Consider the following 24,673-nt stretch of genomic DNA (forward strand, 5'->3'; position numbering starts at 1 on the left):
GAAGGGTGCAATTTATTTAATATTTTTGAGGATCTCCAATCTGAGAATCAAGGTCATAAAACCCCAAAGATGTAGGATTTTAATTGCATTATGGATTGGCAGGAGAGACCTACACACACCATCACTATTAGATTAGATTAAGTTTCCAACTTAATTAGACAAGGACACAAAATATAATGCTAGGTCAACTGCGAAGCCATTCTGCAAAGGTGTTGCCTTGGCTACAGCAGTAACCAAATTAAGGTCACAGGCAACACGACGGTGGACCCAGTAGGCAGGGCTCTTTGCCATGCTCTTGAGCACACACCCAGGGCACCCCTGTCAGTCTCTGTGGGGATGCACAGGGCTGCTGCCCCTGGCCCCTCTGAATGGGGGCCTTAGGATACCAGGTGGGCACCAATGGCAGGCCTGGGCATTGCATTAGCTTCACCTGCGTAGCAATCGTGCTGGCGCTTTGCCTTACCTGTCAGAGCGAAGGACATCCGGCAATGCTCTCCTGGGAAGCCGATTAACTTCTGTGAGTCACTGCTTTTCCATCTCATTTATGATTCATGACCTGGGCTGTATTTTTAGCTTATATTTATTTGGGTCTGAGAAGTGGGCTGGGTGGAAGTGTTGTTTGGAAACTTATGGGAAAAGGAGGAGAAATTGGCGTCAAGCTTAAGCTTAGGTAGTCTGAAATGCGGTTATAGTCCTCTGTCTGTGGTCATTTACTGAGAGCCTACTCTGTGCCACATACTGTGCCAGACTCCAAGGATTCAAGGTAGATGAGCCCCCAGGAGCTCATCGAATTGTGCGAGCAGACAGTTAACTAGATAACTAATGTAGCTCCTGCCTGTTACCTCAGTTGTATCTCCGAATTCCAGTCATATTGAAGAATTGGGAGGCTTTAGAGTGCCCCTTATTCTTGCCTTACCTCTTGCACATGCTGTTTTCCTTGCCCAGTTTCTCCTTAGGTGCCTTCATGACTCAAAGCAGGATCCCTCCTAATGAAAATTCTTCATAGGCTGGTTGGAGACCCTCCTATCTACTCCCATAGTACCTCGCGTCCCTGCGTGTATCACACTCCTGTAAAGAGTGCTCTTGATTGAGCTCCCTCCATGGTAGAGGCTTATCTATCAGCTCCCCAAACTAGGAGCCAGGTGAAACTGATCTGGAAGAAAAACATCGCCATCCCGTGCAGTCACTGCCATTGCTGAGCCTCTCCCATGTGCCAGGCACGGTGCTCAGCACCACAGCACGCATTTCCTCCTCTGAGCCTCCTAGTGAGCCTATGAAGCAGGCATGTCACTGTGCCTACAGATGAGGAAACGGAGGCCTTCGAGGTGAAGGGATTTGCCCAGGTTCTTTCCCAGGCAGGGCATGCAGAGCCGAGGCTCACACCCAGGCCAGCCTCTCCGAGCTCATGCTCCTACACTAGGGCATGGCCCTGCTTCCCTTTTATGTTACTGCAACCGTCAGGGTAGACTGGGTCCTGCTGCGTTGATAAGCAAGCCCAGTGGCTTAGACGAAAATGGTTTATTTCTTGCTTAGGCCATGCGTCCACAGCAAGTTGGCTGGCAGGGGGCTGAGGGCGAGGGAGGAGTCTCTAATCTGTGTTATTCTCCCTCAGGACTGGGCTGAGGGAGGCTCAGGCTCAGTGCTTCCCAATGACAAGAGACGGGAAATGTGAACCATCACTCCCAACGGGATAGGCCGCCTGAGTATCACTGACTAAATCAGGAGCCACGCCCAGCCTCAAAGGAGCAGTGGAAGTGCCCCTACTATGTGCTGGGAAGGGGAAATATTGGAACTATATGTAGAGCAGCTCTAATAATGCCCACATGGGATTCTATAAAGAAACGATTGTTCAGAGGAAAATAAGAGGAAAATAAAGTGAGTAGACAGGAATGAGCACCTTCCAGGGAATAAGAGAAAGCCCTTGCCTTTTTAACCCTAGGTCTCTAGTTAAACGGCTGTTGGGATCAATTATTCAGTGGTCCTTCCTGTAAGCAGCACTGTTAAGGCTCCTCCTCTGGATGCATTAACGCTGTGATACAACCTGGGATATCGCTGGGCCCGTCAGGAGAGAGTAGTCCATCGCTAATTCCAAAAGCAACTTCATCTGAGCAGGGCCAGCCTCCCACGTCTCATGTCATCATGGGGAGCCAGTCCCACCAGGTTAGAAACTTCCTCCAAGAAACACAGAAGACAGCGTTCTTGGTCTCCAAGGATTGTACCTATACAGGGATAAAAATCCCTTCATAGTTTCTGAGTAGGCTGGGACACAGTGTCAACGCTTGTCACTCCACACAAAGGACTTAGCTTAAAGCTGTTGGTTGTGGCTTTTGAAACTTAACATTAAAATTGAATATAAGATACAAGGCCCCTAAGGAGTTTCTGCAAAAAGCACACTTGGTCAAGGAGATTTCACCCTGAGCCATACAATTCCTGGTCTTGGAAAACAAAGGGTGACCAACGGAGTGTGGCACTGACTGTCTCGCGTGGTGGGTGGGTACAGCAGCCGTTCCTAAGTTGCTGTTATTATAGAACCTAACACTTCTGCCACCTATAGCGGATGCCTGCCTTTACCACTCTTCTTTTTCTCTTCTTCATGGGGAAAACACACACACACACACACACACACACACACACACACACACACAGAGAGAGAGAGAGAGAGAGAGAGAGAGAGAGAGAGAGAGAGAGAGAGAGAAAGAGAGAGGGAGGGAGAGAGATTGAGATTGTTTGGGTAGGTAGAGGAGAAATACAATGTATTATCTTCAATTCAGAAGTTTCTAGTTTCCTGAATTCATTTTCATTTTAAGTATCTCCAACTCTACCATGGTGGAGCTTGGGGCACTGCAGCGGGTAAGCATCAGGGAGACTCCCCTGCCTGAGCCAGGTACCATGAGGTGAGGGAACTGCTGTCAGCACGTCGCGTCCATAGGATGAAACACTGAGCCTGCTAGGCCAGTGTTCAACATTGCCGCGTGCTAGCTTGTGTGCTTCACAGAAGCAGGGCTTGGCATCTCCCCTAGAATCTAGGGCCCAGATGGTGAACTTCTCCAGGTCAGGTACATGGCATGGAGTCGCACAGCTGTAAGGAGCTGTGGTTCTTCTCCTTTAACCAGGCCTGTGGCCTTTGAGTGGACCACTGCATCTCAGGGAGTCAGCTTTCCCATTAGCAGAAAGGGTCTTCTACGCCCATTCAGGTTCTGTCATAGTTTCACTGTGATGACACTCGTGACAACAGACAGAATAAATCTCTGGGCAAAAGCTCATGACCACAGTGGCTGACTTTCCCGCTGTGCCCAGCCACAGAGAGCCAAGCGTGTCTCCCAGCACACGGGTGTGGAGATGCTCCTCGGAGAAGTCACAGCCTTCCGAGTGCTGTCAGGGTGGCTTTGCCACAGGAATGACCTCCAGCTGAGTGACTGTGTCTGTGGGCAGACATGAGGCCTCTCAGCTCAAACAATGCCCCGTGTGTAGGACTTGTCAATGGGAGTAGGACTGTTGGTATGAGACCACATAGCCGCCTCATGGGATGCAGATGGTTGTCATATTTTTCTCGCCCACAGACAACCAGTACTTTTTTTCTGATTAATTAGGTGGGTTTTTGGACACTTGTAGACAAACTGTGTCCTAGTATATTCCAGTATCACCTAGGTGTCAACCAGACCAAGATCTTTACTGTTGATCTGGGCTTCTGACACGCAAGACTCTCTATGCGTGGCATCCTGGGGTGCCCACTGTCAAAGAGAAACTTTTCTCCTGAAGCAACATAAAACTTCCCTCATTTAATTCTAAAATTCCCCAGGAGATATGCTGAGATGTTACCAGTTCTGCTTCCCTTCGAGGGACTAGGAATGGGCTGTGGACCAAGGGGTCTGCTTAGCAGGGAAAGCGCATCCCAGTGAGGGCTGGGGCCAGCGGGGCAGGCGAGCTCCCTTCCCAGCCCCACCCAGGCTTGCTCAGGCACCTGCGGAGGGAGAGCTGCCTATGGAAGAAACAGCAGAGACATGACTTACTTTTATTTTTTTATTTTATTGATTTTTTTACAGAGAGGAAGGGAGAGAGATAGAGAGCTAGAAATGTCGATGAGAGAGAAACATCGACCAGCTGCCTCTTGCACAACCCCTACTGGGGATGTGCCCACAACCAAGGTACATGCCCTTGACCGGAATCGAACCCGGGACCTTTCAGTCCACAGACCGACGCTCTACCAATGAGCCAAACCGGTTTCAGCACGACTTACTTTTAGAAGGTTCCATCTTTGTGAGCATGAAGGACTCAGAGGGTTGACATTCTCAGGGTGCCAAGACCACAAATGTGAGGGAATGAACAAATCCAGATGTTCAGGCTTTTGAACCTGGAGCAGAAGGAGCTTTCAGCAGAGTAGATGTATGTTTGGATTTTAAAAAACATGTTCAGCCTGGCCAATGTGGCTCAGTGGCTGAGCATCCATCTATGAACCAGGAGATTGTGGTTCGATTCCCAGTGAGAGCACATGCCCGGGTTGCAGGCTTGATCCTCCATGTGGGGCATGCCGGAGGTTCTCTCTCGTCATTGATGTTTCTCTCTCCCTCTCCCTTCCTCTCTGAAATCAATAAAAATATATTATAAAGAAGTAAAGAAGGAAAGAAAGAAAGAAAGAAAGAAAGAAAGAAAGAAAGAAAGAAAGAAAGAAAGTAAAGAAAGGGAAGGAGGGAGGGAAGAAGAAAATGTTCAATTTGATCAACCAAAGTTAATTTGAGGGGCCACTGTGTGCCCCGCAGTATTCTAGGTGATGGGGACAGTGCAGTGTGGCTCTCTGCTACTAACCTTCCAGTGAAAGAGACAACAGACACAAATGCACAGCACAGTCCGCAACAAGTGCTCTGAAGAAACACACCAGGGGCCAGAGAACAGGGAGGAGAGGGAAGGGTTAGCAGCCCTGGGCTCTTGGATGGCCAGTTTCAATGGTGCTGTCCAATCACACCACGAAAAAGCAGAATTAGGCAAGACCACCCACCTGTGCCTCTTCCACGGAGGTCTGTCCCCCTCTTGGTCTCACTGAACGCCCCTTACACCCGCTCTCCCATAGAGCTCCCGTCCCAGAGGTGCGTCCCCAACCCCACTGCCCGCCTGCCCAGGCTTTCATGAAGTCAGGGTGGCACTAAAGGGGAAGGACCTTCCACTCCTTCTCCACACTGTGCACATTCGGACCCAAACCCGGCACGAGGAGGGCTTTGACCAGCTTCACTTCAGGGTTATTTTAACTGGCAAGATACCCCTTTAAGAAGGAACACCTGACAGATGGCCCAGTAGGGATGCAGGTTATTTCAAGACTTCCTGAACATCATTTCTTGGCTCCTTCATTCAAATAAATCATTTATTGCCCTGGAAGAGGTGCCAGGGGTAGTGATGACTAAGACTCACGCCCTGCCCTTGAGCAGCCCACAATCCAGCAGTGGGCAGAGGCCTTTGAACAGATCAATTGCAGCACCATTGGGCGAGGGCAACCTTGAGATGTGACAAGATGCTCTGGGAGCCCAAGGGAAGAGCAATGAACTCTGCCTCCAGGGTGCTCAAACAGCTGCCATGGTTCCTGATGCCTCCCTCACTGTTCCTCTCCCGTCCATCCACACAGATTTCCTGAGCAGTTTGTATCAGGGCCACACCCTGCCTGCAGATACTATTTGTGTGGCCTGTTATTGTTGTTGCTGTCATTGTCTGGCCATAGCTTTGCTGAGATATAATTTACATACCATACAAGTCACCCTTTGAAAGCTCACAACCCAATGGCTTTTAGTACAGTCATAGAGTTGGGCAACCATCACTGATATGAAAACACTGTTATCAACCTCCAAAGCAATCCTGCACCCTCTAGCAGTCATACCCTGACCCCTCAACCTTCCAGCCCTCCTTTCTAGCTCTGTAGATTTGTTGATTCTGGACATGGCATATAAGTGAAATTGTGGTATATATATGTGGTATTGTGTGACTGACTTCTTTCCCTTAGAATGTTTTCAGGGTTCACCCAGGTGATATAGCACATATCAATACTTTATGCCTTTTTATTGCCATTGCATAATATACCACATTTTATTGATCCATTTATCAGTTGTGGATATTTGGGTTGTTTCTACTTTTCCACTATTCTGAATAATGCTGCTATGAATATTTGTGTGCAAGTGTTTTGGGTGGACATATGTGTTCAGTTTTCATGGATATAGATATCTAGATATATATATGGATATGGGAAGATAGATAGATATATAGATATCTAGAGGTGGAATTGCTGGATTATATGGCAATTCCAAGTTATATTTTTTGAGAACCTGATAACCCATTTTCCTACTGACTACACCATTTTACAATCCCATCAGCAATATAGGAGACTTCCACATCTTTGCTAACACTTGCTATTTTCAGCAGCTTATTGGCTTGTTTTTTAAATTATAGTTAGCCCAGAGGGTGTGAATTAATATCTCATTGTGGTTTTGATGTGCAACTCCCTGGTGATGGGCAAAATTGAGCACTTTTTATGTGCTTATTGGCCACAGGAATAAGTTCTTGGGAGAAATGTCTGTTCAGATCATCTGTTCATTTAAAAATTAGGTTACTTTTTAACCTAAAATGCTCTAGAGCAGTGTTTCTCAAACTTTTGACATATGTGTACCCCTTCTATAATTTTCGTAATGCTGAGTACCCCTCGTACTCATGAGAACATAGAATTAAGCGCAGCTAAGCACGGTGCAGTGCATATCCCCACCAAACTCTGGTGCAACGTGTACCCCCACCAAACTCTTCCCATACCCCTGGGGGTCCGCGTACCACACTTTGGGAAACACTGCTCTAGAGGTTCAGAGGAAAGCGCAGGTGGCTAGGGGTCGGCAGCAGTGGATGCCCTATGGTTGGGGGTGAGCCAAAGAACAGAAGCAGCAGGTCCCTGGAGTGGATGGTGTGGGGCAGCTGGTGAGCGCAGGCAGTGTGAGTAGAGTCCTGAGGCAGAAACTCCTGGAGTGAGCTAAGCCTGAGGGGAAAGTAACAAAGTAGAGACAATGTCCAAAGATTATGAAGAGAACATTCTCTTCCTTCTCCTGCCCCCACCCCTCCCTTTTTATTGATGAGAAGGACTAGAAGTTTTAAAATTGGCAGGAAAGTCTTGCAGTGTCTTTGGGCCACATTGCTGGCCTCTGTCATTGTTGAACATTTATTGCATGAAGGTCAGACCCTTGTGGTATCATCCTTGATGATAAACTGTTCTCAGGGTTCTGATGGCTTCATTGTGCCCTTCTTCCTTGTCTTATCAAGTGCAGGCCCTAGGCCTGAAACCTTCCCTTGAACAATATTCCTCCATCCTCCCAGTGCAGGGGCAGGCACTGTTTAAGGAAGGGACTATGCCCCTAGGGGGAATAAAAGTGTGTGGGGAGGAATCTTAACTCCACTAGTAATTCATAAACTCTGGTTCCTAGAGATAAATTTAATTTTTAGGCTTTATTTAATTGTTTAACTCCAAATAGAACTACCTACTTGTCTATATATATATATATATATATATATATATATATATATATATATAAGCCTAAGTGACCATTGCAACTGAAACAATTGAATGGATGACCAAACAGGCTGTGTGGGGCAACCAGGCTTGCAGGGGAATTAGTGAGGGCCGGCCAAATGACTGAGCAATGGGCCTAAACCAGCAGTCGGACATCCCCCAAGGAGTCCTGGATTGGAGAGGGTACAGGCTGGGCTGAGGGGACCCCCCACTGGTGCATGAATTTTGTGCCCTGGGCCTCTAGTTTTTTAATAATATAAACAATACAAAAATATGAAATAAAAAGTGAAAGTTCGCCTCTCTCCCATGCCCAGAGGTAACCACTGTTAGCAGTGCCTCTGAGTCCTGTAGACATCCTTTCTGAGGCTATGAGACTATATCGTTCCGAAAGAGAGTCAGGAGGAGAGGTTCCCATAAGCTAGCTCTCATTCCTCGTCTCCGAAAACCCCAATAATTCCTTCTCTGGCATGCAGAGTCCAAGATACACACAGCCATGAAAAGGCTGTTCATCTCTCCCTGGGAGCCGGGGGGTGGAAGCTCAGACAGTACAACAATATTATGACTGCCCGGGGCATGAGGAGAGTGAGCTGGGAGGTAGGAGGGCGTCTGCCAGGTGCTGAATGGGAAGGTTGTCTGAACTGTGCCGAGACTCGCCCCTTTCTCATCACCCACAGTGTCCTCCCCTCAGCCCCTGGCCAGGAGTTAGGGAGAGTCTTGTCTCCTGTGCCGCCTCCTGCTGTCCCCAGGGGAGCCTGGTTCATGCCCATTCTTACCTGGTGGCCCCAGGCTCCTCCCCTCCTTACCCACCTGGGAGCCTAAGGCAGAGTGCGTGGGGCTGGCTGGAGGAGCCCTCTGTTTGGATGGCCCTGTTTGTTATACAGACTCACACACAGAGCCCAGACATGGACTTGGGCTCTAGAAGAAACCCTGGTTTCATCTCCCTGAACAAATGAAACGGAGCCAGGCACCGTCCCTTCAAGGGCCTCAATTTCCTCATCTACTCAATGGAATGAACAACAATGACTAACCCCACCGAGAGAAAAGTCATCCGTTCACCGTTGTCCTGTCCTTATGGGGCTGGGAACACAGACTACGTCCTGTGCAGATCGGCCTTCCATAAATGAATGAGAGGCATTGTCACCCCTAGCTTACATCTAAATCAACAAACAAAGCTTCTTCCTCAGGCCTTGACATTCAGCCACCATCCACGTATGCAGCCAGCAGGCACCTAAACAAAGAAGGGCAGAGGTTATTTGTATGCGCGCTCGTTCCCTGCTTCCTCACAGCAATGGTTTCTGAGTGAAATGGACTGTGTGAGCCAATGGGGAGGCCAACCCCATTCTGGTTTTTGGGGTAATTGTGGCAACAATCAGGCATTGATTTCCCCCCTTCGCTCTGCCCAGAGTGGCTTCCTCACCGGCCTAGGGTGGAGGGGATGGACTCATTGTCATGATCACTGCAGGCTTGCCTGCCTTCCTTCCTTCCTTCCTCCCTCCCTTCCTTCCTTCCTTCCTAATCCTCATAAGTATATTTTTCCTGTTGATTTTTTTAGAGAGAGTGGAAGGGAGGAAGAGGGGAGAGAGAAAAAGAAAGAGAGAGAGAGAGAGAGATGCTGGAGAGATACATCAATTGGTTGCCTCCCACACACCCCCCACCAGGTCTGGGGATCAAACCTGAAACCCAGGCATGTGCCCTTGACTGGGAATGGAACCCAAGGCCTTTTGGTGCCCAGGCCGATGCTCTAACCACAGGCCCGGGCCCCTCAGGCCTGGCTGAGAGGCCTACGGGGAACCTTCCCTTCGGCACCTCATGATTCACGTTTCTTCAGAAACTTCACTTCATCTCAGGGAGGCTGCAGAAGGTGTCACCGGTGCTGTTGTCAACAGACAAGTGTGTGAAGCAAAACAGTTTTTGGTGGAGGGACGAGGGGGGATCAGAAGTCATCCCGTGGTCTGCCCTTGAAGTAAGGAGATGAGGTGGTCAGCATCTTGAAATGTGATTAAGAACCAAACCCTGGAATGTCCGTTCTCCCCCTTCCTCCACTCCCACTCTGCAGTAAGAACCCCACCACTCGAGTTGCCCCATTTAGACCCTGTCCCTCACGTGGGAGCTCATTATCATTGTGGGCTTCTCCCATAACACCTGAGGGTAGAGCACTGTTCCCTCCCATCCGTGCCACTGCAAAACCCTCTCCGTTTTAGCTGATGCCAATCTCTGAGATGGGGGAATAACAAAACACACATGGAGGAAGCAACAAAGAAATCCAGAAGCCTTCCAGAGGCCATCCTCCTGGCCTACAATTCCCGAGGCCTCATTCTCCTGTGCTCCTCACTCATTCTGGGTCCAACCTTCTCCTCCCTCCCTCTGCTCAGCTGAAAGGTACTGTTGGAGTGGAATGGTAAAAGCCGTATTCATTCTTCCGTCAGTATTTCCCTGTCCCCGGTGATGGGGACACCGTGATGGTCAGTGTCCTCGCCCTTATGGTGCTTACCGCCAAGGAAAGGAAGACAGGGAACAAGCGAATTAACAGGTGAACTGGATCATCGGTCAGTGGCATGAGGATGACAAATAGGGGTTGTGATGAAGGGCAAGGGGAGGGACTTCTGGGGCAGTGACACCTGCATTAAAACCTGAGGGATGAGAAAGAATCAGTCCTGCAGAGCAACAGGGGAAGAGCTGGCCGTGTGGGGCGAGGAGCCACAATGCAAAGGCCCTGTGACTGGAAAGAGTTGGGTGCATTCCAGGAGTAGAGAGAAGACCGATGTGGCAGCAAAAAGCATGGGGGGCGGAGGGGAAGGGGGAGTAACACAAATAGAGTGGAAGGGCAAGCAGAGCCAGAAATCCCGGGGTCTAAGTTTATAGGATTGCGTTTGTTTGGAGAGTTCGTGCCAGGGATTTTAAGTGGTGCAGGGGCATGTTCTGCTATTCACTTTGGGAAATCACCCTGGCAGAGTCTGAAAAATGTAGGTGCTTGGTCACAGTTTAGAAAACCATGCCCTGCCCTAGTTGGTTTGGCTCAGTGGATAGAGCATCAGCCTGCGGACTGAAGGGTCCCAGGTTCGATTCTGTTCAAGGGCACATGCCTGGGTTGCAGACTTGATCCCCATTGGGGGATGAGCAGGAGGCAGCCAATCAATGATTCTCATCATTGATGTTTCTGTCTCTTTCCATCTGCCTTCCTCTCTGAAATCAATAAAGATATATTAAAAAACAAACAACCAACCAACCAACCAAACAAACAAAAAACACACAATTGTGCCCTGATAGGTGCGTCACCTCATCTCAAATAGATTCACACGGAAGGGGAAATGAGGGCACCTGTAGGCTGACCAGGACCTGGAGGTGTAGCCAGACCTGTCTCCCAACGTGTGTGGGGAGGCCATTCTTTCCAGTGTGAGGCGAGCAGGAAATAGGGAAGCAGGAGGAAAGTTCTGGAATAGAAGGAGACACTGGAAGGCAAGAAAAATGGGCGTAGCCAGTGAGGTTAGGAAAACCTTCAATTCACCTGGCAGGGAGCTTAGAAACTTTGGAATCTCATTGCATGACAATTCTGAGATGGGCTTTCTACGCCGCCCCCCCCCCCCACCCCCCCACACACACACCTAGCTTTCTTTCCCTGCTAAGTCTTACGGTTCATTGAACTGAAATTTCTAGACACCACTCACTTCCCTGAGGTGCTCAAGCCTTGGGAAGTTAAGTGTGATGGGTTCAGAATAAGACATTCAAAGAAGGTGTGTGTGTCAGTACTGGAGACCCCAGCGAAGTGTGGGCAGGAATCACCAGGCGGTTGTCCTGGCTGGCACGCCCTCCCCAACCCTAGGCTCTTGGCAAGCGGAGGACCGTCCAGCTCTTAGGATGCTAAATCTAGAGAATTTGTTCAGAAATGATACACGGAGTGTCCGGAGAGGCACCCCTGGCCCCCGCCACCTTTCCACAGGGTTGGGGCATTTCCAAGCAGAGAGGGGCTGGATGGTTTCTAAAGGAAAGCATATAATATTCAAGGAGCCCAAAGATCACTTTCAGTCAGACCACTTGGCTCTCCTAACATTTCTGAGCTCATTCTCTGAGGACCCCTCTTCCTCAGCACCTAAGGCTCTGCTAAGAGGACTCACTCCCCGGCCTCACCTGGCAAAGCTACCAGCTGGCTCCCGAGTCTGCATCCCAGGCTTCATTCCTCTCCACGCTCCCTGAACCCAGCTTGTCATTTCCTGGATGTCCCACCAGGGCCTTTCAGCCAATGGGTCCCAAACCAGCTCATCTTTTCCAGCCCCGGCTTTCCTGTTTCTGTTGATGGAATCACTGTTCCTTCTGCTACCCCGCTGGAGATGTCTGAGTCATCCTTGACTCATCCTTCTCATTCTCCAGATCAAACCAACTCCCGATCACGTAGTATCTATTTCCGTGATGCCACTTGACTCTGTCCCCTCCTTCCGAGGGCCCCATCCCATTTGGGTGTGGGCTGTCATTGCCTCCCTGGGGGCAGGCACATCCTCACTGTTCCCTCACTTTCCCACCTCCACACTGCTGCTGGCATAGGTGCTCTCACTGATCATATCGCTCTCTCACAGCGGCCAGGCGTGGCTCCCTCTGCTCCCACATTAAATAGAAACCATCTTTGAGCTTTATAAGCCACAATTCCTTTTCTAATACTGTGTGTTCAAGTTAAATTTACTTATTCTTGGTGTAAAATGTAATGGTTTATCTTTTCTTGCACTCCCTTATGTGATTTTGCAACAATAACAACAAAGATCTTCTATTACTAAATCCTATATTACCTGCATTTATAGGCTGGTTTTATTGCCTTAGAAGATTCAGTGTTTCTGTATTATTAGTCTCACATCTGCTTACACTTCCTCTAATATTGGAGCACGTGTATGTACCACACACAGCTCTCAGGACACCAGTTCTGATTGTTTACCCATTTCCCTGATGACAAAACTGAGATGCAGAGATGTTGAGTAACTTGCTGAGGCCCCACACCTGACACGTGGCAGAGCCTGGATTTTACATCACGTGGTCTGGTCCCAGAGCTCAAGCTGTTAACCAGTGAATTCATATTTGTCTTTGTTACCTGCATTCCTGATGTTACAGTTGGGCTTTAGCTGACATTTTATAGCTGAACTGAAGTTTAAGGTATGTGTCCATTATTGGTCTAAAATAGCAATGGAAAGCTAGTGTGTAAATATAATTTGTTAGCAGGAGCTGATTTAAGGTGTTTATTTAATGTGAAATCGCTCTAAAGTTAAGAGACATCTTTGTGCTGTTTTTTTTTCCTACCTGTTCTTTTTCTTTTCTTTTTCTTATTCCAGTACATGGGCTGTATCGAAGTGCTGCAGTCGATGAGGTCGCTGGATTTTGGAATGAGGACTCAAGTTACAAGGTAAGAGAACAAGAATGGGAGAGGCTTTGAGGACCGTGTTTTATTTTTCACTTTATTATTTTTTTAATAAGAGAAAGTGTATTTAGAAAGTCTCAGAGGAAGGAAAATCAGCCAGCTGGGCTACGTGGGCTCAGGAAACAAGTTACGGAGAGACAAAAGAAGAGGACAATTTTTGTTTGTTTGTTTGTTGTTTTAAAGAGGACCGTTTTTAAAGTCACAAGAGTTTCTCCCCACAGAAATGTCGTGCAAGCCTTTAAAGTCCCCATGGGCTGTTAGTCACATGACTGGAAGGTGGAACACAGTCCAGTGACCTGGGATAAGTCCCTTTATCCCATCGTGTGAAAGATTTCCCAGCTCTGTGGCAGAGCACCTGCATTGTATAGGAGAACTGGTAAGAGGATGTAGTCATAGAAATAGCTGGTTCCCCAGGTACTAACAGTGTTTAAAATTATGCCTAGACATAGGGCCTTACAGAATCTGAGACTGCTGAAGAAGTAGCTGAAAGAAGATGAGAACTCTTTCATCTTCCCAATTTGAAACTCTGTATTCAGTAAATATAACTCCCCAGTCCCCATTCCCCACCCTGCCCCAGCCTTTGGCAGCCATCATCCTATTTCATGTCTGTGAATTTGACTGCTCTAGGCACTACATATACGTGGAATCATACAACGTTGGTCTTTTATTTGATAGCATAAAGCCCTCAATGTGTATCACTAGGCCAAACAATGTGACTACTTGGAAGGCTGCTGCTGGGTACTGCTAGATTGTTCTACAGGAGAACCACACTAGATGGTGCTCCTTTCTCCCAGCCATATATCTGTCTTTTGTTAGGGTCTGTTTTATAAATTGTTGTAAACTTGTAAGTTTATATTTTCCCATTGTTTAATAAATGGTAAAAGACTATTTTTTTTTTCTGTGCCATGAAGTTTCCAAAGGTGACTAATGTATAAGCCCAAGGAAGGTGTCTGTTGTGGTTTCTGGATAGTATTCCTTACAGATGCATCTGTACGTGATTTGGGTATGGCCCACTATGCTCTGGGCAGATTTGCAGAAGCTCAAGGGTGGTGGGTTTTTTTTAGATCTGGTGGTGGGGAAGGCCTCTCTGAGGAGAAGTTATTTGAGCTCATCTCTGAATAAAGTGAGGGATCCAGCCATGAGAGAGTCTGGGAGAAGAGAGCTCAGGCAGAGGGAAGGTGGCGTGTACACCATTGGTCCATAGCGTCAACACTGACGAAGCCCAAAACCCGGGCAGCTGGTATGTCCCATAAGAGTGTGAAAAAAGTGCATCTTCTTCCAAGCGTGGGTACCAAACAATGGCCAGTGGGCTCCGACTCAAGGGAGGGAGAGGCTGGATGGGAGGTTCAGGGATCAGGATGCCCCTACAGTGCAAGTGGTCTGCCTTGAAGTCAGGAGCCCCCAGCCACGCTAGCCCAGGTTGTCTGTGGCATGGCTTAAGAGCCATGAAGCTGATTTCCGTGCACCAGGGCTGAACATGTCTCCCTGCTTCAGAAGCCACCAAGGCTTCTAGGCCACCCTCCCCAGCTCTCGAACCCAGTCTCTGGAGCTTGTAGAGTTTGAGGTGCTGTGTCTTGTAGCTACCTGGGCTCAGCAGCAGCCCTGGGACCCCCTGATCCAGATAGGAGGAGGAGAAAAGCCACCAAGGAAAGTGAGGTAGAAGACAAAGGAGAAGAGATTAAATAGGTATGTCCCACTTTAAGGAGATAACTGAAATGGAAATTTACTGAACAGAACAGTTATCATGCAGAGTGTATCCCTTGATTCCTGTACGTAATTAATTCCTTACTGGTATTTCAAAGGAAATTCAATATAGGAAAGAAAGTGTTTTTACTTTTCCCCCTAGGACAGTGGTCGACAAACTCATTAGTCAACAAAGCCAAACATCAACAGTACAACGATTGAAATTTCTTTTGAGAGCCACGTTTTTTAAAGTTTAATTTCTTCTAACGCCACTTCTTCAAAATAGACTCACCCAGGCTGTGGTATTTTGTGGAAGAGCCACACTCAAGGGGCCAAGGAGCCACCTGTGGCTCGTGAGCTGCAGTTTGCCGACCACTGCTCTAGGAGCTCACATATTGCTGAACGTGGTAGTGATCTTTGAAACTCTAGGTCCTATGGGACATCCTACAAGAGGATGTAGGCTTAGGTATCGGCGCACAGCCATAGGTCTCCCTGTATATTACCTGGGTGGGAACATTCTATTTGGGACCAGCATCATTTCTTTGGTCCCCCTCGCACCTTGCTATTAGACGGCTGCATTCTATGAGGTATGTACCTCAAAGCCACATGCGTGTTGCTGGGCATAGTGTTCTCATGTGACCAGCATAAGAAAATGGCCCACTTTCCTCCAAATCTCTAATGTCCACCCTACTTCCCAAATATCTACTCTTCTTCTGTCTCTTTTAATTTTTCCTTCTTTGTCTCATTCTCCTTTTCTCTCTCCACTTCTGTGTATTTTGACATTCACCTACTCCTTTATTACCAGTTGTCTTAGATGTTATCATTAAAACATTACTCTAGAATCAGGCTTCAAATGGCTTTAAATTTAACTTTCACATATTCACAAAGTTTCATTTTGCTAGTATCTTACTGAATGCAATAAAATAATTTTCAAAGGACCAGTTGGAATTCCAAGAGAAAAGACCTTTGTTTCTCATGGCCAATGTGCCACCCTGATAAATGGTCTTACCATGTCTGTCCTAGTTTGCACCTTATTCCAGATAACAGGGCTGCAGCAACAAGAAATTCCTGGTAATCAAGGGGGAGCTAGGATTAGGACACCTTGGATTGGGCCAGCATTTGAAACAGAGGAGGAAGGTGGGGCACAGTTCTGTCTTTCTGAGGGACCTGCCTGCCACTTGTTTGGGGGCTGAGTCCACAGGGTCTGGAGCACAGAGAGTACTCAAATGGAGAAGCAGAGAAAAAGAAGAGGGCAGAAGGCACCCACTTCATAGCCCACTGTCCTCTGTCCCTCCATCCAGACTTAGTCCCTGAGGAAGCCCTGTGTTACTGTTGTTCCTCCATGAGTCCTCACCCACGTTGATCTTGACTGATTCACGACCAGATCTCAATCTTAGTAACTGAGTATTCATGCAAAAGGGCAAAGGAGGAGGTTTTCCTCCACAGAAACATGATCATTAGGAAAACAAAGGCTCGCAGCCACAGTTGTCTTTAAATGTCTGGAAAGCAATGCCAAGGAAGTGAAGAAAAGAGAGGGGATGAAAATCATGCTAAGGGTGATACAGTCTTTTGTTCTCTTCTGTAAAAATGTTCTCATCATGAGTTTAAAAACAAACACCTCATTAATCTGAAACACACACACACACACACACACACACACACACACACACACACACACAAATCAAGCCACTAAACCCTAAAGCTCAACTTCCATCCGTTAAATAAGCATCCACACCATGCAAAGAAGAAATCTCCCGTCTCCCCGTAAGGATGCCTCCTTCCTTGTGTCTGGTACCTGTGTTTAGATACCTGAGGCAGGCAGGAGGAATAAGCCCATCACAGGCAATCACTGAAGGGGAGCTGGTGGGACAGGGACTGGCTTCCAGCCCCAAAGAACAGAACTTCATGTCATTGGTCACATTTAGTTCATCACCCACAGGACATAATACAGGGGTGGGGAGAAGTAGGTTTACAGTTGTATGGAAAGTAATACAATGCTGAATAAGTAATAATACAAAAATAAACTGTATTTTGTGTACTCACAATTGTAATCCTACTTTTGCCCCTCCCCATATATCCTAAGGGGCAAGGTGTATTGCTGGTGGGAGGGACCTCCAGATCACTGGCTTACTGCTCTGGCATCCTCCTGCATTTTGTACCTTATATTTGTAACTCCTATTTGGAAAAAAAAAAAAGAAAAGAAAAGAAAAAAAAAATTAGCCAGACAAAGTGCAAGGTACCTAGCACAGGATCTGCCCATGCCACACTCGAGGACAGCTGGGAAGCCGAGGCTGGTGCTGGGCTCACCTCAATCTGTGCCTGCCATCCCTGAGGGTAGGGGTACAGGGAAGGGGGAGGGGGAGGAACAGGTCTGTGTAGGGAAACGGGAGCTGTTAGAGAATGAGTGGTGAAAGTTCCTTTTGGGGTCCTGGTCTAAGACTCATTTTCTCTAGCTGATTCTAAGGGGCTGCATGTTGTGGATTATTTATCTGCCCACGCCATCCCATGGGGAAGAAAACCCTGACCAGCATTTTCCTGAACTGCTACTGTAGACACTCAGCAAGCCGTTCCGGTGGTTGGGTAACCAGCCAAAGCAACAAGGATGCAGAGGTCATAATTCAGAGGACGTTGTAACTGGACCAATTTCCTGTTTGGAACGTTATTGCTCCTGAGCAGTGATTAGCTTACTAGCTTGAAGGTTTGATTCTTTGGCTTCAGCAGGACATTAAAGGCAGTTCTTCAGAGACAAATGCATACTTCCCGTGTGTGTGTGTGTGTGTGTGTGTGTGTGTGTGTGTGTACACAAGTGTGGGTAACCATTAGATAGATGCAAAGTCCAGGATGCAGCTAAACATTTATATAAGGAACTGTGCATGTGGTTTCTAAGAAATGTGGACATTAGGAGGGAAAGTATTCTATAGAGGTCCATATTTTCATGTTAGGGAGCTAAGTTACTATATCTTTGAGTACAGGTTGGCATTTATCTAAATTTCCTGAGAATTGCAGGGATGGGATTGGTGCAGCTCTGTGTGGATAAGTATGTGCATTTCCGCATAAAGCTTGGAGTAACTGTATGGCACCAGGTGTGTGTGTGTTGACCTGTGAGGAGGTCATGGAGGTAGGAGTAGGATTGCAGCCCACATGACATGCCAAATGAAGACCATGAGAAGAGGCCAAGTCTATTAGTTTGCTAGGCAAGGGAACGCCCCAATGAGGAAGTTTACTGAGAAGAGTAGAAAGGAGGCTTACGGTTCATAGTGGTTATGCTAAGGATGGAAACACGAGCATTCTGGCTGAGACAGATGTATGTGATTGAATTAAAAAATGTTTCATTGTTCATTGATCAGGAAAGAATGTTAAGATGCCACTAAGGGTCTGGTGTTCCAAGATCAAGGTTTATGTCCTTTACCAGTTGGTAAGAATAGCTACAATAAAACAGAAGGGTGAAGCCTGGCTGGCGTGGCTCAGTGGTTGAGTGTTGATCTATGAACTAGGAGGTCATGGTTCAATCCCAGTCAGGGCATATGCCTGGGTTGCAGGCTCGATCCCCATTGGGGGTGTGCAGGAGGCAGCCAATCGATGATTCTCTCTCATCATTGATGTTTTCATCTCTCTCTCCCTCTTCCTTCCTCTCTGACATCAATAAAAAGATATTTTAAAAAATAACAATCAAATGCTCCTAGACACATTTGATGTAGTGGAAGTACTTCCTTTCACAAATGTAGATGTCAGGAAACCCTTGCAGGAGGTTTTGATGTGTGTGTGTGTGTGTGTGTGTGTGTGTGTGTGTGTGTTTGTGTGTGTACAACCTTCAAGTTCCACTGCTCCTCAGCTCCTCACAATCTATTTTGGACTGAAATCTCACTTCTCAGATATCTGAGATGAAATTGCCAATTAAATTCCTTTTAGAAGACTTCAAAAGTCTAGTTAATAAAAGAAAAAATGTTTCCAAGTGATTGGGAAGAGTTTTGAGAGCATGTCAGAGTTAGGTGAAGAGAGAGAGGGCATGAAAGTCAACAGTATGTTTTTCCAAAACCAAGATGGCAGCATAGGTAAACACCTGAACTTGCTGCCACACACAACCACATTAAAACTACAACTAAAAGACAAAATGAATATCATCCAGAACTGCGGGAAGGCTGGCTGAGTGAAAATTCTACAACTAGAAGGAAAGAGAAAAGCGCATTGAGTCCGGTAGGAGGTGTGGAGGTGTGAAAGTGAAATGCGGAGGTATGGAGGCCCAAGCAGAAAAGGGCTGGCAACTGAGTACCATACACTGTTGTCTTTTTCAGTCCGGAGGGAGATACAAGCTCCCTATTGCTCTGAACACCAGACTCATACAGAGAGAAACTGAACTGTCTGGCATTGGGCTGGAACCCGAAGGTGGCTTTCTCTCAGAGGTGCTTGCAGCAATCATTGTTCTTGCATGGTGCTGCAGGACACAAAGACCTGGGGGCTTTTTCAGGGCAGGGCTGATGATTGGCCATTGCTGTTTGCTCCGCCCAGGTGATTCCCTGAGACCCAGTCCCACCCAGGTTACAAGCCCATCCAAGCTGTGCACCAAGGCTTTTGCATATGAATGACTTGGCCTTTATCCACCTAAAAACCTGTCAACCTGAAACTGGGTTAGAGAGCCCCAGAGCCTCCAAAAGAAGGCCCAAGGCTGGACAGCAGCTTGCATTACTTCACAGCTGGGCCTCATGGGACCCGAGGATCAGTGAACAATCCAATGAAGGGCAGGGTCTAGGCTTCCAACGGCCTTCTCCACAAGAGTACAGACTCCCCATCTCTGGTTCTCTCAGTTTTAAATACCAAATATTAGCTAAACTGGTGATTGGGTCTAATCCTGGTCCAGTCATCTTTGGGCAGAACAGAGTTGCACTGTGGCAATATGGTAATTCCATAATAGTAATGTACTGGGAAGAGGAATGGCTGAAGGAGGAGGAGAGGAAAATGTAGGAGAGGAAAAAGGCTTGTGAAATGGAGGTATAGTTGCAGTACAAAATGGGCTTCTACCTCAAAGGGAAATGAAAGCATTAGATCAGTTTCTTTGGAGAAAGAGAGAGAGAGAGAGGGAGGGAGAGGGAGAGAGATTTCATTCATCACTAAAATCTAAGGTTGGCAAAATTGTTAATCAAATGTTTCATAATATAGCTAGTGCATTAATTTTAGAACATAATTCAAACTAGCTGTATTTTTATGTGATGAAGAAACTTAGCGACTACATGGATAGGTATTGTATATGTTTAGACTCCTTTTCTAGGACTTAGAGCATTGTTTTTAATACTTTAGATATTTATAGAGGTTTGTAAAATGGTTATTATTTTTGCTCCACAGCAATCTGTTTACAGTATCTATATTTTATTTGCCAAAAAGCCCTAGGTTAGGAATGAAACTCCCAATTATAGTGTCTTTTCTATGGAAAATATGATCTACTTTATGGAGTGGTTTCTTAAAATATGTGATAGGTAAAAGTCAGGGCTTGTCATATCTATATATCTATGAATATATATAAACTTACAGTTTTCTATATATTATCACACAAATACATACACTTACAAACACACATTCTCAAGTAGACTATATGCACACATTCACTGACCCAAGCGAGAACAGTTACCTGTCACGTCCAATATGCATGGTAGTGAACTGGCCTCCAGTGTTTGAGGAGAAACAAATTAATTCAGTGCTTAAAATGCATGAATGCTAAAGCCTATGGGGAGACCACAGTATTTTTAGCTCTGGTTTTAGAGTGAAATAGCTTTTTTCTGGTAATTCCCCCACCCCCACCCCAAGCCTTCTTTACAACATGTAGAGCTAGATGAGAATGCATTCAAGTGTCTCCCTTTTGTGGCTCTTTTTGGTTTGCTTTAGGAGTTACTACTAAATGTTTGTGGCACCCCCAGCATTCTCAATTATACTTTGCAGATGTTCAACAGGAGCAAGAGAGTGAGTTTCTAATTTTTGTTTTCATGAACACTCTGGTCACCCGTGGTCTGAATCATTTAACAAGCAAGTAGAATAGGCCTTTGGAAGCATTGTTCTTGGAAACATCCCATACTGTAGTTGTATGGGAACCTCTTGAGAAAACTCAGAGGGTACCCCAGAGTGGGTCTGGCCTAGAAGGAATTGGGTCAATTGCAGAGAGCGATGCTTCAATGGAGCAATCATAAGGGCTCCATCATCTATCATCTTTAGGCCTGAAGTTTCTCTCTGATCCATGGGCCTAGTCTGGCAGTTTTCAGAGCTACAGTCCCTGGTGTGTGGTTGGATCAATAAATATTTATTAACAGGGAGGAATCAGGGCATCTCAGAGATTTTGAGATGACTTTGGAGGTCTTGAAGGCTCCCTGGTCACTGCTGGGGATCAGAGGAAATATACAGACAGTCTATACACATGGTCTCTGGTATCCTGAATGAGACTAGATTCTAGAATGAGGAGCTCTTAGACAAGTGGGTTAGGTCCCTGTTTCCATGATATAATGCTGGCACATGGACACCATTTGTTATATTACTGAACAAAGAAATAAAAGTACATTCACTGAAGATATTCATTTTGGTTCAGAGAGCCTTGGGGTCCAATGAGTTGATTCAGATAAAAAGTAGAATTTCTCAAAGAATTGGCTAAACTTCAACTCTTTCTATTATAGTTCAGAGAGTCAAACATGATTTTCAACTACTAACACACAGTCTATAGAGAAATTTATTATTAATTAACTAGTGACCTGGTGCATGAAATTCGTGCACATTAAAAGGGAATTAATTAGAGGAAATATTTTAATATTGCTATTTGCCCTTTTCTATAATAGATGAAAGAAAGTTAGTAAAATGTATATGAAAATTTTCATCCTGTCAGAGTCTGGGATGTGCCATGGGAACCAGAGTCAAGTCCCCGCCCAGCCACATGAGCCTTGAAATTGCTTGAGACCCAGACCTGGCTGGACCCACCCTCATTGGGCTAGAACCAGACCTGTCAAGCCCAGCCAGGTGGTGGGGGGTGCAGCCTCAGATCCCCTGCCCAGGCCCAGTGCCATGCAGCCTCAAGTCCCTGCTGATTGCTCATTAAGGCTGCTCGTTAAGGCTTGTTAACAAAACTCAGCCTCTGCTGTGGGTGCAGCCATCTTATTATGATATCATGGTCAATTTTCATATTCCCTCTTTATTAGATAAGATAGCTACTATCATCAGCATTGTCATCATCACAAAAGTTAACATTTATAAAATAGATATTACTATTAACCCTATTGTGCCCATGCAAATACTTAGACTTACGGAAATTACAGAACTCACCATGGTTGTCACCTACAATAGCAAGTGGTGGAACCAGAAATCATATCTGCTTGGCTGTTGAGTACCATGTCTCAATTAGAATGAGAGAATATTAAGAAAATGTTTAGTCCATCTGGATTCAAGATGCCATATTCCTGGTTTGTAAGCTCCCTCTGAGAGACCTTCATTTGGATGCTCATAAATCCGTAGGTGAGGATAGTTTCGCTGTCCTTTTCTCAGCTCTCCTGAGGAACAAAAGAGATTGTGTCAGACAACGGTTTTCACATTTTAGCATGCAAGATAATCAGCCACCTGGAGGGCTTCTTAAAACACAGGACATGTATGTATAACAAGCTCCCAGATGTGGCTGATGCTGCTAGTGCACGGGTCACACTCTGGGAAACACAGATGGAAGGGAGGCCTACCTAGTGGTTTCAAAATGAGGTCTCCTAGTGGACCACAAACCATATGGGAACCCCTAGTTTTAAAAAAGTGGTTCCCCCCAAAATCCCCCAAAGCATGAGGTTTTTATTGTTTTGGTTTTGAAAAGTCGAAGGCAAAGCCTAGGGAAAGGCAGAGCAGTGAGTTTTAATTCTGCTATAGGTACTAGTATACATATGTGTGTATATGTGTATATATGTATATATGTATATAGAGCCAGAGAAATCAATATTACATTTCTTTTGGGGAAGAGTGGAATTAGAGGGGAGGCACTCATAATTCAGCCGGGAGAGTCCTTTCTTAGATAAAAAGGGAGCTTTTTACAAAGGAAATGTAGGACAGTTGGCGCATCTCTTCACCTGCACACAGACGTTCCCGTTCTCATTGCTATTCTCCTTAGGAGACTGAGAAGTGCCGGGTGGAGCAAGTGCTCAGCTCTGACCCCTCTACGTAGACATGAGCTGTTGCTTGTGAGAGCGGCACCCACTCCGGGGAAATGTGTATGTTCACACATGCTTGAACAGGAAGAAGGTGAATCTTTTTGATCCAGATCATCTGAACTACTTATGAGAATTTCTCTGAAAGTGATTTTTTCACAGTCAACTGTGACAACACAGACTCTGAAAAGGAACGTTTTGATCATTAAACGTACCTGTTTAAGTTGAACTATAAAAAAATAGGAAAGACATCCCCTGGTGAAGTGTATATGCCAATGTAAAATAGCACAATTCTGGCAGCAGCTCCTTAGCAGGAAGTAGGCTGGATCTAGAAACAGACTCTGAGATGGAGGCTGAAGGGCAGAAGGTTTACGGGGAGGGCTCTCACGATCCTGAGGGAGTGAGGCTGCAACGCTGGGCCGGGGAGGTTGGCTAGTGGTGCCATCTCAGCAGAGGCCTCAGCAGATGTCATGGGCAAACAGACCAGGCCTTCAACCTGTATTGACTGGTCACAGGTTTCCTGCTGCCTCTGGAAAGGGGCATATCTGTAGGCAGCGTAACTGCCTTAAAGAGAGGACAATTTCTGGGAACTCAGCTGTGAGCCTGTAGTCCTGACCATTCCAACAACTGGAGCGATGAACATCTCTGTTCTGAAGGGGGCTGTGGATCGTCCTTTGTTTCCTGCCACGGAGCTGTCTAAGCGCCTACATACTGCCATGGGTCATCCAAAGAAGACCAGAAATGTGTCTTAACCATTACTATTCGCACGATAGACACGATCTGACCTTTACAGCATATTGTCTGTAGCATTCCAGTTAAAACACACAAGAGGACTCTGCTAGGTAGTAGGCATTGTAAAAAGTAAGCTAGACCCAGTTAGTTCTGAAAGCAGATGGAAATTATAAGGATTAAGCAATGATAATGGCTAGCATTTACTGAGGCTTTGTTTAAAGCTCTATCGTTATTCCCACTTTACGGACTTCAGGAACGGAGACAGAGAGAGCTTTACCAGCTTGCTCAAGGTCACAGAGCTCGTAAGAAGCAGCTAGCTTTTCAGCTCCAACTGTCTGGTTGCAGAGCCCATTTAACCAGCTTTTCGTCACTCTGGTATCCTAGAGGAGTTGTAGATAAATGACAGCCCTCGGCATTTTTCCTTTTCTCATTTCCTATAATTTTGCACGTTTGCCTATTTCTGTATCCCCCAAGCACTTCGTACTGGATTGTGCACATAGTGACCCATAGCGAAGCTTAGTTGATATTTAAAAGAAGAGCTTTCGTTCCCCTCTCTCTCCACTGAGTGCTGGTGGGAGGGACAAAGGATGGAAGATAATAATTTGCAGTTTGTAAAAGGAATTTTAATAAGAGACTCATTTCTTATAAAATCCAGCTTCCTGTACCGAGGAGCTGAACAAGACCAGGTCCAAAAGACATATAAATGATCTTTGTCTGTAAAGATTAGAGGTGGAATTCTAGTCGTTTTTTTTCTGCTGCACACAAGCTAACAGCGGACCTGACCCCACAGCCTCTCACATGACTTTCTAGTCCACTCCAGAAGAAGGTCAGAAAGCCACAACCTTGCCCACCAACCCAGCCTGCTACACTTGAGTTTGATACTTTGATTTTGCCACCTTTTGAACCAGGAATGGCTGTTAACATTTTTTAATTGGTGGTGGTGGGGGGGAGGGGGGGCGATCAGAAGAAGAATATTGTGTGAATGTGGACATTATATGAATTAAAATTTCAGTATCCATGCGTGTTATCGGCACATGAACATATCCATTTGCTTATGTATTACAGCGTTTTTCAACCGCTGTTCCTGGTGTGCCGTAGGTGCAGACAAGACAAGAATTTTATAATTTTTCACTATTTTGTTTACTTAATATTTCATAATAAAGTAATTATAAAATACTTTCTTTGTGTTTA

General features: G+C 46.2%; 1 protein-coding gene across 1 annotated transcript in view; it reads left to right on the forward strand.

Annotated features, from left to right (window-relative positions):
- Window positions 1-24,673, forward strand: part of SHC4 (SHC adaptor protein 4) — a 113,000-nt gene that overhangs the window by 21,092 nt on the left and 67,235 nt on the right. Inside the window, exon 2 of the mRNA XM_084899093.1 lies at window positions 12,835-12,905. Coding sequence (XP_084755219.1) covers window positions 12,835-12,905 — 71 coding nt within the window. The remainder of the gene's footprint in view (window positions 1-12,834; window positions 12,906-24,673) is intronic.

The sequence above is a fragment of the Pipistrellus hanaki genome (genome assembly GCF_964339955.1).
Source record: "Pipistrellus hanaki genome assembly, chromosome: 1".
Lineage (NCBI taxonomy): Eukaryota > Metazoa > Chordata > Mammalia > Chiroptera > Vespertilionidae > Pipistrellus > Pipistrellus hanaki.